The sequence below is a fragment of the Somniosus microcephalus genome, chromosome 17 (assembly GCF_052327205.1).
Source record: "Somniosus microcephalus isolate GS21.2 chromosome 17, FLI_Smic_1.0, whole genome shotgun sequence".
NCBI lineage: Eukaryota > Metazoa > Chordata > Chondrichthyes > Squaliformes > Somniosidae > Somniosus > Somniosus microcephalus.
In genome coordinates, this window is record NC_141003.1 from 66641588 (window position 1) to 66658383 (window position 16796).

The 16796-nt window shown below is 46.5% G+C and overlaps 1 protein-coding gene across 1 annotated transcript in view; it reads right to left on the minus strand.

Moving 5' to 3' along the window:
- tnpo3 (transportin 3) overlaps window positions 1-16796 on the minus strand; it is a 55362-nt gene that overhangs the window by 15385 nt on the left and 23181 nt on the right. Inside the window, exons 11-13 of the mRNA XM_086010579.1 lie at window positions 8488-8548; window positions 4770-4910; window positions 553-669 (exon numbers count right to left, since the gene is read on the minus strand). Of these exons, the coding sequence (XP_085866705.1) occupies window positions 553-669; window positions 4770-4910; window positions 8488-8548 (319 nt within the window). The remainder of the gene's footprint in view (window positions 1-552; window positions 670-4769; window positions 4911-8487; window positions 8549-16796) is intronic.

A 16796-nucleotide genomic window follows, 5' to 3' on the forward strand; every position in this document is an offset into this window, starting at 1 on the left:
GTGAATATTTTGTTTAAACAGTGACTATTGATATCAGTTTTCCTACCTAGAAACATAACTGGGGCTGATCACATCGTTCAAACAATACTACACACTACCTCACCCATAGCCCTCAACCACTTTCTTTGTCAAATAATGATTCAGTTCCTCCTTGAATTTATTGATAGGACAGATAGAAACTATTTTTTCTGGTGAGGAGAGTCCCAGGACAAAGGGGGCTTAACCTTAAAATTAGAGCTGGGCCATTCAGGGGTGATATCAGGAAGCACTTCTTCACACAAAGGGTGGTGGAAATCTAGAACACTCTTTTCCTAAAAAGTTGCTGAGGCTGGAGGTCAATTGGAGCTTTCGCGACTGATTGATAAATTTTGTTGGGTAAGGGTATTAAGGATTACGGAACCAAGGTGGGTAAATGGAGTTAGAGAAAAGACTTGCATTTATATAACGCCTTTCATGATCACCGGATGTCCCAAAGCGCTTTATAGAAAATGAAGTACATTTGAAGTGTAGTCAGTGTTGTAATGTAGGAAACACTAGGCTGCCGTATCTCACCTGTACCATGTCCAGGAGTCCCTGCCGGCAGCCTTCCTCCATTCCGTACTCGTCAACCAGGATACTGCCGAGGTAGAGGAAGCAGGAATGTGGGTGCACTCGATACACATTCACCATCTACATAGGGAGGATAGTCGGGAGAATGAGAGGGTTGGTGAACATTACAACCCCCACAGTGGCTGTATACAGCCCCGAGTAATGAGAAACAGAATTTTCCCACTTTCTTCACAGGGCTACAGTCCGCTACCACATCACCTTGATTTCTCTCACTCAAATTTCTGATTTTTTGTTTGTATTTTAAGAAAAAAAGCACAAATCACTTCAATAAGCAGGTGGAATTTTAAACTCACTCCTCGACAAGGACTGAACCACCCACGACGACATCCCGCCATGACAGTGCTCATAAAAGATAGGGGTTACTGTCCCTCTTCTACCGTGCAAAGTTTTATTTTCAATATTCTTTAATAGAACAGAAGAGCGGAGGCTCGGAGTTATGAGGAAAGACTAAGGAAACTTGGGCTTTTCAGCCTTGAAAGGTGGCGACTGAGAGGTGACTTTACAAAGGTATCTAAAACAGCAAACTGCATAGGAACGGTAAATCCAGAAACTGGGACCAGGGCTACAGGTCAAACTCAGGCATATTCAGGACTGATGTAAGGATGTTCTTCACACAAACACTGATGAACCCATTGTGTGGCCTTTAGGATAGGGAAGTGGAGGCAAAAACCCTGCGACAATAGTGCAGTGGTTATGTTACTGGGCTAGTAATCCAGCAAACAGGAGTTCAAACCCAACATGACAGTTTGAGAATTTGAATCCCGCTTTAAAAACAAAATCTGGAAATTTTATCAGTAAGAGGGACCGTGAAGCTTTTGGATTATCGTCAAACCCCAACTGGTTCACTAATGTCCTTTAGGGAAGGAAACCTTCTGTCCTTACACAGTTTAAACTGTGTGTGACGCCAGTCCCACACCAACGTGGGTGGCCCTTAAGTGCCCTTTGAAGTGGCTTAACAAGACGCTCAATTCAGGGCAACTAGGGATGGGTAATAAATGCGGACCTTGTCAGCAATGCCCACATCCCGATAATTAATTAAAAAAAATTAAGAAACAGATGCTGCGATGTGGGGGGAGAAGTTTAGGTGTAGGATTTTTCCCAGACGAATGAGCTAACACGGGCCACATGACAGTCCTCATTTGTAACTGTCTTGTGAGCTTCTGAACACTGCACAGGACCTGATGTGATCTACAGCACCTGACACAACACAGCTCGAGCTCTGTGGCTCCTGTCTCACAAAGTCAGTCAGCTCAGCTATCATGTTGGGATCCACCGTGGGTTTAGAAAGTTGGAATATCGCTCCCCTCCAATCTAGACACAGTCTGATTAAAAATACTTGGGGGACTGGGCACCATGAATGTTGAGGGTCTCTCCTCTCCCCCGATCACAATCGATGAAGGCCCGAACAATATTTACACACTGTGTTAATATTACAGCAAATCATATCACAATATAGAAGAATGCCCCAAAGTGTTTGGCAAATGATGAATTATTGTGAAGTACGGTGACTGATGGAGGCAAACACAGCAGCTATTTCGCACACAGCACGATCCCATAATCAGCAACGAGATGAATGTCCGCCTAATCAATTTTTGATGGTGCCGATTGAGAGGGGAATGCTGGTTTTAGCCCTCGACATATCACTGAAAAATTAGCAGGTCCGTGTGTATTAGATCAATGTTTTGATTATAGATCAGACTCCTAACATTCCCCCAACATTGTACTTTACAATTGCATACTGTCAAGGTGGCTGTACTATTCAACTGCATTCAGTACTTGCACTGCTGCCCGCTAGTGGCAGCAATCAGACACTGCAAGAGTATAAAGCACTGCACAGTGCTCAAATCTGGTGGCAGAAATATTGCTCGGCAATTCACCATTACTGACATAAACTTCGCAGCAGGAATGCTATCCGTTACGCAATACCACCCTCTAGTGGTGGGCATAAAATACGGCAAGGGCACCATGTCCTCACTGAGCACTGTCACAGGGTAGCATTGCATTGGTGTGTGTTATTTTTTGTTGAACCACAGTTGAAGGACACCGTGGTTGGGGGAGCCCGGGATGTCCGTCGGGGGGGAGAGAGCCCAGGACGCTCGCGAGTTTTGGTAGGGGGGTGGGGAAGCCTCTCATTTCAGGAGCAGGGCTACGTTCTTATGCTCTCCCCACTCGTGACAAGGGACCTAACGAAGAATCAAAGAGGACAATACTACACCATTGCTCTGAAGCAACTAATGGCACAGCCGCATCCTCCAGGAAGGCAGAATATAGCTGATGCTCACCACAAACCCACAGGGTGAGCTGCCAATTTTCTGGTCTGTGAGGAGGGAGTGACAGAGATATGATGCCTCATCATATGAAGGAATTAAATTGAACAGAAGCAGCTCACTGAGACGTCATTTCCCCGAGGCAGATCTATCTCTCAATCCTGCCACTGCAACAACTGCAACATGACTCCACATTTAGAGGGCAGGATCAGAACGCCGAGATCCAATCTGTCAGTGACAGATCTCCTAGGAATCTGCAGAGGAGTCTAATTTATGACCTCTTTACAGACCCTTTCTCTGCGCGAGAAGTTGCAAGGATCGACCTTCGTACCTCTGGCAAGTGTCAACTTGGCTCAGTTGGTAGCCAATTCCCTCTCCACCAGAAGGTTGTGGGCTCACGCCCTACTCCAGAACTTGAACACATAATCGAGGCCGACACTCCAGTGCAGTACTAAGGGAGCATTGAGCAACAATCCTCCCTCAACCAGGAGGGGTGCAGGTTTACAATCAATTCTCCACAAGATACTAACCAATTCCAGCTATGCCATTGTAAATGATGAACAGGAGAGGGAGGGAAGAGAGTTACTCATGTCCTATTGCCTGTTTTAGTGTGTGTGGACTGCTGAAGAACTGGGAGCAGGTCACCCCTTGGTCCTCAGATGGCAAACAGCTTTGAGAAATTCAAGTAAGGGCAGGAAATATAGGAAAGCTGTGTAACACTGGCGGCACACTACGTTACAGCTTGCCATGAACAGAGGGACAACCAGTAAACTAAGACAAGAGTATATATAAACAAGGCGAATGTATATTTATAAACTCAGGGATATACCTGTTTATACACTATGAATAGAACCGCGTTTATGTGTTCAACCATAAATGTATTTTGATGCTTTGGCAACATAAGATGTACCTTATCATGCCAATAAAGCGATTTGAATTGTGAATTGTGAAAGAGACTTCAGTCTCAGTTGAAGAGGTTAATAATTGAAACTCTGCTTTATTAGAGGGAACCTTGCTACCCCATGAACAGATATTAGAACGCAAGCATTTTTAGGTACTGGGAAAAGCCATCAGGCCCAACAAGCCCATCACTTCATTTGGCTAAACTCAACCCCAACCTTCGCCCCACCTGCGCCTCCCACCCTTCGACCCCCCTGCGCCTCCCACCCTTCGACCCCCCTGCGCCTCCCACCCTTCGACCCCCCTGCGCCTCCCACCCTTCGACCCCCCTGCGCCTCCCACCCTTCGACCCCCCTGCGCCCCACCTTCGCCTCCCACCCTTCGCCTCCCACCCTTCGACCCACCTTCGCCTCCCACCCTTCGACCCCCACCCTTCGACCCCCTGCGCCTCCCACCCACCCGCGCCTCCCACCCTTCGACCCACCCGCGCCTCCCACCCTTCGACCCACCCGCGCCTCCCACCCTTCGACCCACCCGCGCCTCCCACCCTTCGACCCACCCGCGCCTCCCACCCTTCGACCCACCCGCGCCTCCCACCCTTCGACCCACCCGCGCCTCCCACCCTTCGACCCCCCCTGCGCCTCCCACCCTTCGACCCACCCGCGCCTCCCACCCTTCGACCCACCCGCGCCTCCCACCCTTCGACCCACCCGCGCCTCCCACCCTTCAACCCACCTGCGCCTCCCACCCTTCGACCCACCTTTTCACCCTATCCCTCACTCTCTTCTCGCCCCAGAAACACATCTAATTGTCTCCCTCTATACTGCACACTTCAAAGTTCTTCCCTGGTAACTTATTCCACTGGTCTATTACCTTGCAAAGAAATCTGCTTGTGATCATGAGCAGATCTATATTTAAAATTCTCCTTCCTTCCCCTCACCCCCACCACACGTGAAGTGCAACAGCAGCGGGCTGGGCCCCAGACTAACCTACCTGGGTGACCAGGGGCTGAAGTAGTGCAGCTGATCCTTTCCCCACGCAGCGGACAGCAAAACGTAAACACCGACAGCAGCGCTCCACGATCCGATTTTCCGCTTGGTGCTTGTTCAAGGTTTCGGATAAAACAGGCCAGATCTAAAAAAAAAGGTGGAGGGGGGGTGGGGGGAAGAGAGGGGGAAATAAACTGTATTTAAGAGAACAAAGAACAGAGGATCAAAAATGTGGAACTGCACTGCAGGCTGATCAGCACCAGAGACCCTCGCCTAAAACATTGCCCCTTTGTTCTCACACTGATCAACCTGTCCTGTACTTGTATTACTTGTTTATTTCAAAGAGTACAATTTCGATTCTGAAGCAGCCTAGCATGTTTCCCGATTCACTCTCCATTTCTCATACATAGAATTGAAGCATGACTGTTCAAACCAGCTTCTTTTAGGGGAATTTCGTGCTCATAGAGGCAAGGGATGTTCGTGCTGAGCAACAGAACACTTTCCATTCTGGACACCCGGTGTCACGGTCAAACACTCCCAAGTCTGATACAGCATGGATTAAATAGAGAGCAAAATTATTTCTGCACTGCTCCCCCTCATTCTGTAACCCCGAAGGTTGCACATTAGTGCTGAATTTGGGGCACTTCTGTGCTGTGGGCCCATGCCCACTAGGAACTAGATTTAAAATGTCCACACCCATTTTAGGTGGGACCCTTAAAACAGTAGCTAGTGGTTATGGTACAGGGCTAGCAACCCAGAGGTCATGAGTTCAGATCCCACCGTGGCAAGCTATGAAACGGAATTCAATAAATCTGGTAATTTGTGAAGAGAGTAAGGGATATGGCGAGAAGGTGGGGGTTGAGAGATATGGTGAGAAGGTGGGTAGGTAGGGTTGAGGGAAATGTGAGAAGCTGGGGTTGAAGGGATATGGTGGTAATGTGGGGGTGAGGGGGGCTAAATTTAGTCAAATGAAGGAATGGGCTTGTTGGGCCAGAGGAATGACCACTAAAGCTGCCAGATTGTTGCAAAATCCAACCTGGATCACTAATGTTATTCAGGCAAGTGAATGTCACGTCTACCCTGTCCGGCCTAAACACACCTCTGGTATGTGGTTGATTTTTAATGCTCTCTGAAGCGTTAACAAGGAAACTAGGAATGGGCAATAAATGTGGCCTTGCCAGCATCACCCATATCCCGAGAACAAATAAATTAAAACAAACGCAGACACTTTCCTCCCATCAAGTCTGGGCTGGATTGAAGCCAGGTCCCAGAAAGGAAAGGCCAGCACCTCCCAATAGCAGCTGCTCAGCACCTCCACGTGGCATCCTAGTGTACATCGGGAACTCAGCAGAAACTGGGAATATGGAGGGAATGGAGAGAGAGAGAGAGAGAGAGAGAGAGAGAGAGAGAGAGAGAGAGAGTGAAAGGAAAGATCGATTGTGATCCCACATCCCAGCACTCTGTGGGAATGTGTACTGGTGTTTCAGCAATGTTGGCAACCTGCCGCACAATTTGTGCGCTCTTTCAAAAAGACAAAGGTGGCCCGCTCTGACAGCTCAGCGACTTGATTCAACGGGTAGCTGAGCCACTCAGACAGGAAGGTGCCGAAATGTGATCCCTGGTCCATGCCGAGTTAGCTAATCTCCATTAGAGTGGCTCTGCAAGTCCGACATCTGGCTCCAGTGTCCCTGGGTAATGGGGGGGGGGGGGGGGGGGGGGGAAGGAATCAGGTGGGGTTCGTGCCCGATTGACATTCTGCTTCTAGACTAGCACATGAATAATGGCCAACTAGCCATCAGCTAGAGCCAACGTCTTCAGAAAAAGATGGTGAGTGATCTAGGGTAAAGCATCTCTATCCCCGAGCTCCCTGATAATGTTTCTGTCTTTTGTGTTAGGATAGGATAGTGGAAATCTGGAACTCTCTCCCCCAAAAGCTGTCAGACTGGGGGTCAATAGAAAAGTTCAACACTGAGTTTGATCAGATTTTTGCTAGACAAGGGTATTAAGAGTTATGGAACCAAGGCAGGTAGATGAAGTTAAAATACAGATCAGCCATGATCTAACTGAATGGCGGAACATGTTCGAGGGGCTGAATGGCCGCCTCCTATTTCTATGAGATGCAGAAAACTCTTCCCACAATAACAATGAATGGCAGAAGCCAGGAGGTCTGAAGTGCTCGAGTGGGCTACTCGCGTATACGGTCAGGACACGGTGTCTGAGCAAACCCGGGCTCGCAGAGCCTTTGTCTGCTTTATTTACACACACATTCCAGCTTGTGGGAGAAACAAAAGGGTAAATACTTTCATTTATAAAGTGCCTTATCATATCAAAGCATCTGAGATCGCTTCACACAATGAATTACTTTTCAACTGCACTGACTTGTGTTAATAAAGCAAACACAGCAGCCAATCTGCACAAGCGGCATCTCACAAAGAGCAATGAGATGAATGATCAGATAATCTGATGTTTGGTGATGCGGGTGATGGTTGGTCAGGACACCAGAATAACTCCCCGCTCTCCAAATAATATAATGGGATCCTCGACATCCATCTGAGCCAGCGAACAGGCAGACAAGTGCCTTTGTTCAACATCTCATCGATGGGCAGCACCTTCGGCAATGCAGCACTCCCCCAGTACTGCGCTGCACTACCAGCCTGGATATCTACTCAAGTCCTGAAGTGGGGCTTTAACCCATGGCCATCTGACTCAACTGAGCCAAGCTGCCAAACAGCAAGAGGACTGTGCAGTGTGAACTCACACATATTACCATGTTCTGAAACATAATGGGATGGGTTCAATTGAAAATAGCATCTATAGCTCACCGCTTCCACAAGGAGAAAATTGAGGAGAACATTAGGTAACAGCTCAGGCACCATGTACTAAGTCTGGCCTCGTCTACTGAAAGGCTGGAGCCAGTGATATTAAACAGGGAAGGAAGGGAGAACAAGGCCATATTTTTTTTTAAATTCATTCTCGAGATATGGGCAACGCTGGCAGGGCAGGCACTAATTGCCCATCCCTAGTTGCCCTTGAAATGGTGATGGTAGGCTTTCTTCTTGAACTGCTTCAGTCCGCATGGTGAAGGTGCTTCCACAGTGCTGTTAGATAGGGAGTTCCAGGATTTTGACCCAGCGACAATGAAGAAATGGCCGATATATGTTCAAGTCAGGATGGCGTGCGACTTGGAGGGGAACTTGGAGGTGATGGTTTTCCCATGCAGCTGTTGCTCTTGTCTAGACAGTGGAGGTTGAGAGTTTAGGAGGTGCTGCTGAAGAAGCCTTGGCGAGATGCTGCGGTGCATCCTGTAGACAGTACACAGTCTGCAGCCACAGTGCGCCAGTGGTGGAGAGAGTGAATGTTTAAGCTCTGAAGTCCATCACCCTTCACTTGTAGCTTGCTTAGCTGCTACTCCATTTGTATCTAGGACTCGAGTTGCAGGCCACCAGGCTCTGTGATGTTGATGCAACCAAGATTCAATGAAGGGAAGGGAGAAGGACAAAAAACAGGAACGGACATGTCAAACCACAAACCCTTCTCTCCCACCACCGCCCCCCCCCCCCCCCCGCCCCCCATCCAATTTTACAAAGGAGTCAATTCCAAGATGGGGTTGGGGGAGGGTTAAAATGTAGTAAGTTAAACAACCCAAAAACACATCCCATACCCCCAATAAACAACTCACCCATCGGTAGCACTGACTGTGCCGTTCTGACACATGCACTTACTTCATGTATCACCTTCTGACATGGATGCGTCTGTCCGTTTTCGACAATTGGATTTGTGTGCCTGAAAAGTGATCACGTTAAATCATTAGTAACACATCTCGCATTCTATACAAGTGTTAAATATAGGAGAAAAAAGACAATTATGGGCGCAGGGGGGAAATTAGTAACAGTATTCAGGATCTGTAGTCGGACATCCAGCTCACACCGAGTTAGCGTGGCTGGGCACAGATGGTAATGATGGCAAGATGGTCGGATCATTGCACTGCTCCGTGTCAGGTCAGCTGGACATCGAGCGCTTTACCTCATTGAACACTCACATTGGTCACACCAAGTCACAAGTCTGCAGAGGTGTGTAAGTTGCGGGGGGGGGGGGGAGGCTGTGGTGAGCGCACATCATGACAGAAAGAATTTGGAAAGATGTTTCAAAGAGATCTCCCGGACTCTGAAGGAGGTGTTTTTTTTCCCCAATTTTAATTGCTTCCTGGAAAATAAATAGCCTTTTCCTCACCGACTGGCAGTATATATAAATAGATTTACTCCATCACATGCGACACTTATAGATAAATCTTCATACGCAACATGGGAAGCAGTTCTTTACTGTTACCATTTGTTTATGGAGTACCTCTTCATAGCAAAGACCAAGAAATATATGAAACTATAGCATTATCTTTACTCATTTGCATCTTTCTTTACTAAATACCTCTGCAGCAATTAGTTAGTATATTTAAACCCAATTGTTGCATTTCAGCATGTTTTGACCACTTTTCCACGGAAAGGATTCGGGGGGGGGGGGGGGGGGGGGGGGGGAAACAAAGTGTTTCTTTTAAAGCTGGGTTTTAAAAGCAAAAGCCAGTTCTGACGAAATGTCATTGACCTGAAACATTAACTCTGTTTCTCTCTCCACAGAGGCTGCCTGACCTGCTGAGTGTTTCCAGCATCATCTTAAAAGCAATATGCATTCAAGTTGGGTACCCATAAAAAGGGTGGTTGATTCGCTCAACAGAAATTGGTCACCCAATACATAGCTTTGCTCAGCTTTGCTCCCACTTGTAATGCACAAGGTCCAGCCACCTTTAAGGCTTTATATTACAAACTTTCCTTCTGGTAGTTAAATGGGGAGCCCAAAAATAAAAAGCATTTTCAAAATAAATATTGTGAGCAATTTGACGAGTTTGCTGCCTTTTTCTGCTGGTAGCTGTTACTGATTTTTGATTCCAAGCTTTACATTTTTAAAAAAAATGGTGGCTATCATTCCTGCTTGCTAATTCATCGCTACATTCTCTGGCCTCTTGTGTATCGCTGATTTCCTTTACTCCACTATCAGTGGCCGTACCTTCAACCGCCTAGGCCCTAAGCTCTGGAATTCCCTTCCTAAACCTCTTCGCCTCTTTAGCTCTCTCTCCTTCTTAAAATTTACCTCTTTGACCAAGCTTTTGGTCACCTTTCCGAATATCTCCTATGTGGCTCAGTGTCAGACTTTGTCTGATAATCGCTTCTGTGAAGTGCCTTGGGACATTTTACTATGTTAAAGACGCTAAATAAATTTAAGTTGTTTTTTCATCGTGATTTGTTGCTGTTTTATGAATATAAAATACAAGCCAATTGCGTGCAAGTTTGCCAGAACAAAAAATAGTTAAGTGCAACCAACAAGATACCCAGTGAAGGGGCGACAGCTCAGTGGAGCAATGGCGGCGCTATAGAGGCTGCACAGTATAAATCAGTTATTAAATTCAATGGCACCAAATCATTTCACTTCTGTACAATCATTTAAATTGCTACCGACTGCACGGAGAGCAGAACAGTGTGTAGTTCCAAAGTAGGGTAAGGGTTAATTGCTGTGTGCTGTTTGTACAGCAGGCTAAGGGTTAATCGCTGTGTGCAGTTTGTACAGCAGGCTAAGGGTTAATCGCTTAGTGCAGTTTGTACAGTAGGCTAAGGGTTAATTGCTTAGTGCAGTTTGTACAGTAGGCTAAGGGTTAATTGCTTAGTGCAGTTTGTACAGTAGGCTAAGGGTTAATTGCTTAGTGCAGTTTGTACAGCAGAGTAAGGGTTAATCGCTTAGTGCAGTTCCTGTTTTGTAAGGCAGTAAATGCTGGCAAGGTGCCTGAGAATGTGCAAACTGCAGGCACAGGGTTATAAAGATTATTTTTATTACGACATTCCCCTGATGGATCAGCTGGTTTGGGCTGCGAGTAGCTGAGTCATACAAGCTAGGAAGGTCCCAGGTTTAATCGCCACTGTGCTGGGTGAGCTGATCTCAGCTGGTTTGTAGCAACAAACCACAATGTTCCTTCCCGCTTCTGGGAACTGTGAGCGTGAGAGGGAGTGTGTGCAACTGGCAGATAAGGACATGGTTGTGATACCTCCATGGTTGAATATCACTGCATCAGCTGCACACAAGAATTAAGGTGCCAGAGCAATCAGCACCCATGGAACTGTAGCCTTGCAAGAGTCAACACCATCAGGAGTGAGCAAGGAAAGATAATAAATCAGTGCCAACAACAACTTATATTTATATAGCGTCGTTAACGAAATAAAATGTAAACGTAAACGCAAATAGAGGTAAACGAATATGATTTGGTTGGGATTACGGAAATGTGGCTCAAGGACGGCCAAGACTGGGAACTCAACATCCAGGGGTATTCGATATTCAGGAAAGATAGGCAAAAAGGAAAGGGAGCAGGGGTAGCATTACTGGTTAAAGAAGGGATTAACACAATTGTAATGAAGGATATTAGCTCTGATGATGTGGAATCTGTATGGGTAGAATTGAGAAATACTAAGGGGAAAAAAACATTAGTGGGAGTGGTATATAGGCCTCCAAACAGTAAGACGGAGGTTGGGGATGGCATTAAAAGGGAAATTAAAGAAGCGTGCAATAAGGGCACAGCAGTTATCATGGGTGACTTTAATCTACACATAGATTGGGCTAACCAAATTAGTAACAATACTGTGGAGGAGGAATTCCTGGAGTGTTTACGGGATGGTTTCCTGGACCAATATGTCGAGGAACCAACCAGAGATCAGGCCATCTTAGACTGGGTATTATGTAACGAGAAAGGATTAATTAGCAATCTTGTTGTGAGAGGCCCCTTGGGTCGGAGCGATCATAATATGATCGAATTCTTCATTAAGATGGAGAATGAAGTAGTTGACTCAGAAACTAGGGTCCTCAATTTAAACAAAGGAAACTACGATGGTCTGAGGAGCGAGTTGGGTAGGATTGATTGGGGAATGGCACTCAAAGGGTTGACGGTGGATAGGCAATGGCAAACATTCAAAGACCGAATGGATGAACTACAGAAGTTGTTCATCCCAGTTTGGCATAAAAATAAAACAAAAAAGGTGACTCAACTGTGGCTAACGAGGGAAATTAGGGATAGCATAAGATCCAAGGAGAGGACATACAAATTGGCCAGAAAAAGCAATAATCCTGAGGATTGGGAGCAGTTTAAGATTCAACAAAGGAGGACAAAGGGATTAATTAAGAAAGGGAAAATAGAATAGGAGAGTAAGCTTTCAGGGAACATAAAAACTGACTGTAAAAGCTTTTATAGATATGTAAAGAGAAAAAGATTGGTGAAGTCAAGCGTAGGTCCCTTGCAGTCAGAATCGGGGGAATTTATAATGGGGAGCAAAGAAATGGCAGACCAACAAAATACATATTTTGGTTCTGTCTTCACAAAGGAGGACACAAATAACCTCCCAGAAATACCGCAGAACATAGGGTCTGATGAAAGGGTGGAACTGAAAGAAATCAGTATTTGTAGGGAAATGGTGTTAGGAAAATTGATGGGACTGAAGGCCGATAAATCCCCAGGGCCTGATAATCTACATCCCAGGGTACTTAAGGAAGTGGCCCTAGAAATAGTAGATGCATTGCTGGTCATCTTCCAGAACTCGATAGACTCTGGAACAGTACCCATGGATTGGAGGGTAGCTAATGTTACCCCACTATTCAAAAAAGGTGGCAGAGAAAAAGCGGGGAATTATAGACCGGTAAGCCTGACATCGGTCGTGGGGAAAATGCTAGAGTCCATTATAAAAGATGTAATAGCAGAGCACTTGGAAAGCAGTGACAGGATCGGACAAAGTCAACATGGATTTACAAAAGGTAAATCATGCTTGACTAATCTACTGGAATTTTTTGAGGATGTAACTGGTAAAATAGATAAGGGAGAACCAGTGGATGTGGTGTATCTGGACTTTCAGAAGGCTTTCGATAAGGTCCCGCATAAGAGGTTAGCGTGCAAAATTAAGGCACATGGGATTGGGGGCAAGGTATTGACTTGGATAGAGAACTGGTTGGCGGACAGAAAGCAAAGAGTTGGAATAAACGGGTTGTTTTCCGAGTGGCAGGCAGTGACTAGTGGGGTACCGCAAGGATCGATCCTAGGACCCCAGCTGTTCACAATATATATTAATGATCTGGACGAGGGAATTGGATGTAATATCTCCAAATTTGCAGACGACACAAAGCTGGGTGGGAGGGTATGCTGTGAGGAGGATGTCGTGAAACTCCAGTACGATTTGGACAGGTTGGGTGACTGGGCAGAAACATGGCAAATGTACTATAATGTGGATAAATGTGAGGTTATCCACTTTGGTGGCAAAAACAGGAAGGCAGATTATTATTTGAATGGCAATAGATTGGGAGAAGGGGAAGTGCAAAGAGACCTGGGTGTTCTTGTGCACCAGTCGCTGAAGGTAAGCATGCAGGTGCAGCAGGCGGTTAAGAAGGCAAATGGTATGTTGGCCTTCGTAGCAAGTGGGTTCGAGTACAAGAACAAGGATGTCTTGCTGCAGTTGTACAGGGCCTTGGTGAGACCACACCTTGAGTATTGTCTGCAGTTTTGGTCACCTTACCTGAGGAAGGACGTTCCTGCCATGGAGGGAGTGCAGCGAAGATTCACCAGGCTGATACCTGGGATGGCAGGAATGACGTACGAGGAGAGATTGTGTCAACTGGGCTTATACTCACTGGAGTTTAGAAGATTGAGAGGGGATCTCATCAAAACCTATAAAATTGTGTCAGGTCTGGACAGACTAGATGCAGAAAGGATGTTTCTGATGGCTGGGGAGTCCAGAACCAGGGGTCATAGTCCAAGGATAAGGGGTAAGCCATTTAGGACTGAAATGAGGAGGAATTTCTTCACCCAGAGAGTGGTGAACCTGTGGAATACTCTGCCACAGAGGGCGGTGGAGGCCAGTTCATTAAATATATTCAAGAAAGAGTTGGATATATTTCTTGAGGCTAAAGGGATCAAGGGATATGGGGAGAAGGCAAGGACAGGGTACTGAATTTGGATGATCAGCCATGATCTCATTGAATGGCGGAGCAGGCTCGAAGGGCTGAATGACCTACTCCTGCTCCTATCTTCTATGTTTCTATGTCCCAAGGTGCTTCACAGGAGTGTCATCAAAAAAACCAAAATCTGACACCAAGCCATATAAAGGAGATGTTAGGGCGGATGACCAAAAGCTTGGTCGAAGAGAGGGGTTTTAAGCAGCGTCTTAAAGGGGGAAAGAGGAGAGATTTAGGGAGGGAATTCCAGGGCTTAAAACCGAGGCAGCTGAAGGCACAACCACCAATGGTGGAGCAATTAAAATCGGGGATGTTCAAAAGGCCAGAATAGGCAGCGCGCAAAGGTCTAGGGAGATTATAGGGCTGGAGGAGATTACAGAGATAAGGAAGGGCAAAGCCATGGAGGGATTTGAAAACAAGGATGACAATTTTAAAATTGAGGCGTTGCTTAATGTAGGTCAGCAAGCACAGGGGAGATGGGTGAGCGGGACTTGGTGCGAGTTAGCACACGGGCGGCAGAGTTTTGGATGACAAGTTTATGGAGGGTAGAACTAGGGAGGCCAGCCAGGAGTGCGTTGGAATAGTCAAATCCAGAGGTGATAAAGGGTGAGGGTATCGGCAGCAGATAAGTTGAGGTAAGGGCGGAGATGGACAATATTACAATATCATCCTGTTCTTGATAAGACTATCAGTTTGACCTTGATACAGAGGTGGTGTGGGGGAAGAATCTTTGGCTGTTTCATTGCTGACTACGGCAGAATATAAAACCAGCAACTGCACAGCTGTAGGGGATTGAGTAAGAGCGAAGCTCAGTACAGCATGCAGGACAGGGAGTGGATTCACAGCTCCAAGAGCGAAGGTCCTGACTTCAGCCTTGCTGCCCTGGGGCGAGGCGTTTAGAGCGGGTGCAGGGAGCACAAGACGGAGTGCCGGTCCCAGGCCGCCTGTGAGCAGAGCCATACTATAGGAGAGCTACTGGCATGTGGAACATGCGTGGAGACCAGGAGAAAAGGAAACAGAAACAGACCTTAAAAAGGTATGGGAGCTGTGCCAGTGAGGGAGCTCCAGGTCATTGAGCCTGCTGGTCACTGTGGCAAGGTTCAGAGAACTGAGAGGGCAGAGAAGTGATAATCGTAGCGGGCACCGTGACGGAGCCGCACACTCGTGCCGCTTATCGACTGCCTCAAGCAGAGCCCTGCGAGTGTGTTACCCGCAGTATGGAAAAGGGAGGAACATCTTCATTACAGGGGGAAGCACATTCCTGCAGCTTGAAAATTCTTGTGATTATGGCCATGATAGAACAGCTCACAGATCAATGATATGGATGCTGCTTCTTGACACTGATTAGTTTTGTGAACAGCGTTGCACGGATAGGACAGCTGGATCGTGAACGCTGAACTAAGATGACTGGATATGATCGAGTTCTGGTGCTACAAACGGAGGCTGCAAATTGACTGGACATGACTGACCAACGAGCGGGTTCTTCAACTAACACAAGGAGCAACGAGGCTGATCACCATGAGACAACATGTGGGCACGTTATTTGGGAGTCAGGAAAAGATATTGCGGTTTTACTATCTTGAATATTTGATGGTAACAGATCAAGAACATGGGTCGACGATGTAAAGGAATGGGCAGGTGTAAGATCGGGGCTGGTACAACCCACGTGGGTACAGACTGGAAAGTATAGCATGCACCAGGGACGATGATTACTGGGATCTCAGTAGAGCCGTGTGAAATATTCATACTATGGCTACTTAACTGTATTAAAAAAAAAACTGGAGATTTTGCTCTTGTAAATGTGAGCCGCGTCTGGAGGGGGGATTTTGGATTGTGTAATCGTGGGGTGAAGCCCTGGTGGGTACAGGTCTGTCACTGGTGGTGGGAGACAGCCCAGACGCTGGATTAAGCACATTCCACAACACTGAAAAATACTGGCCTCAAGTGCGGGGTTTTAATCTGTTTCCTACAGCTTATTGATGCCGATGCATCAAACCAGTCCAGAGAGAATATTTTATCTTGTGTTTTTAGAAGTTTAATTTGACGGACAGGGTTATAATAACAAGAGCTTCCCTTCTGCACTCTACTTTAGAAAGGTGGAGGTTTACAGCATTGCTACTACTTCCCATTAAAAATGACTTCAATATAAATTGGCCATTGCCGAGACAGATTATTATATAACAGGCTGCACGAGTGACTCCTCCCACAACAAAACTGAGGGGAGAGAGGGACATATCTTAAAACAACTCATCTGATGAACATTTGAGCTCCCGAGCCTCCACCAGGCCTGCTTACAAGAGGTTTAACAGAAGCAAAAATGGGCGAAATGCAAGTTGCTCACCATCTGAAAGAGCATCGTTAACGCTCTGGGTGGGACCTACCTCTGTTGATCAGAACCGCTGTGCTGGAGACCCATGCTCAAATTGCTAACCTGTCTTCTCTTCCGGATGCTCAGTGACCATTTCATAGAATCACAGAATCTTACAGCATAGGAGGCCGCCATTCGGCCCAACTTGACTGTGCCGGCCCTTTGAAAGAGCTATCCAATTAGTAGTCCCACTCCCCTGCTCTTTCCCCACAGCCCTGCAAATTTTTCTTTTTAAAGTATTTATCCAATTCTCTGAAAGTTATCACTGAATCTGCTTCCACTGCCCTTTCAGGCAATGCAGTCCAGATCACAACAATTCGCTGCATAAAAAATATCTGCTCGTCTCCCCTCTGGTTTTTTTTGTCAATTATCTTAAATCTGTGTCCTCTGGTTATCGACCCTCCTTCCACTGGAAACACATTCTCCTTATTTGCTCTATCTAAACCCTTCACAATTTTGAATGCCTCTATGAAATCTCCCTTTAACCTTCTCTGCTCTAAGGAGGACAATCCCAGTTTCTCTAGTGTCTCCACATAACTGAAGCCGCTCATCTCTAGTACCATTCTAGTAAATCTGCTCTGCACCCTCTCCAAGGCCTTGACATCCTTCCTAAAGTGTGATGCCCAGGATTGGACA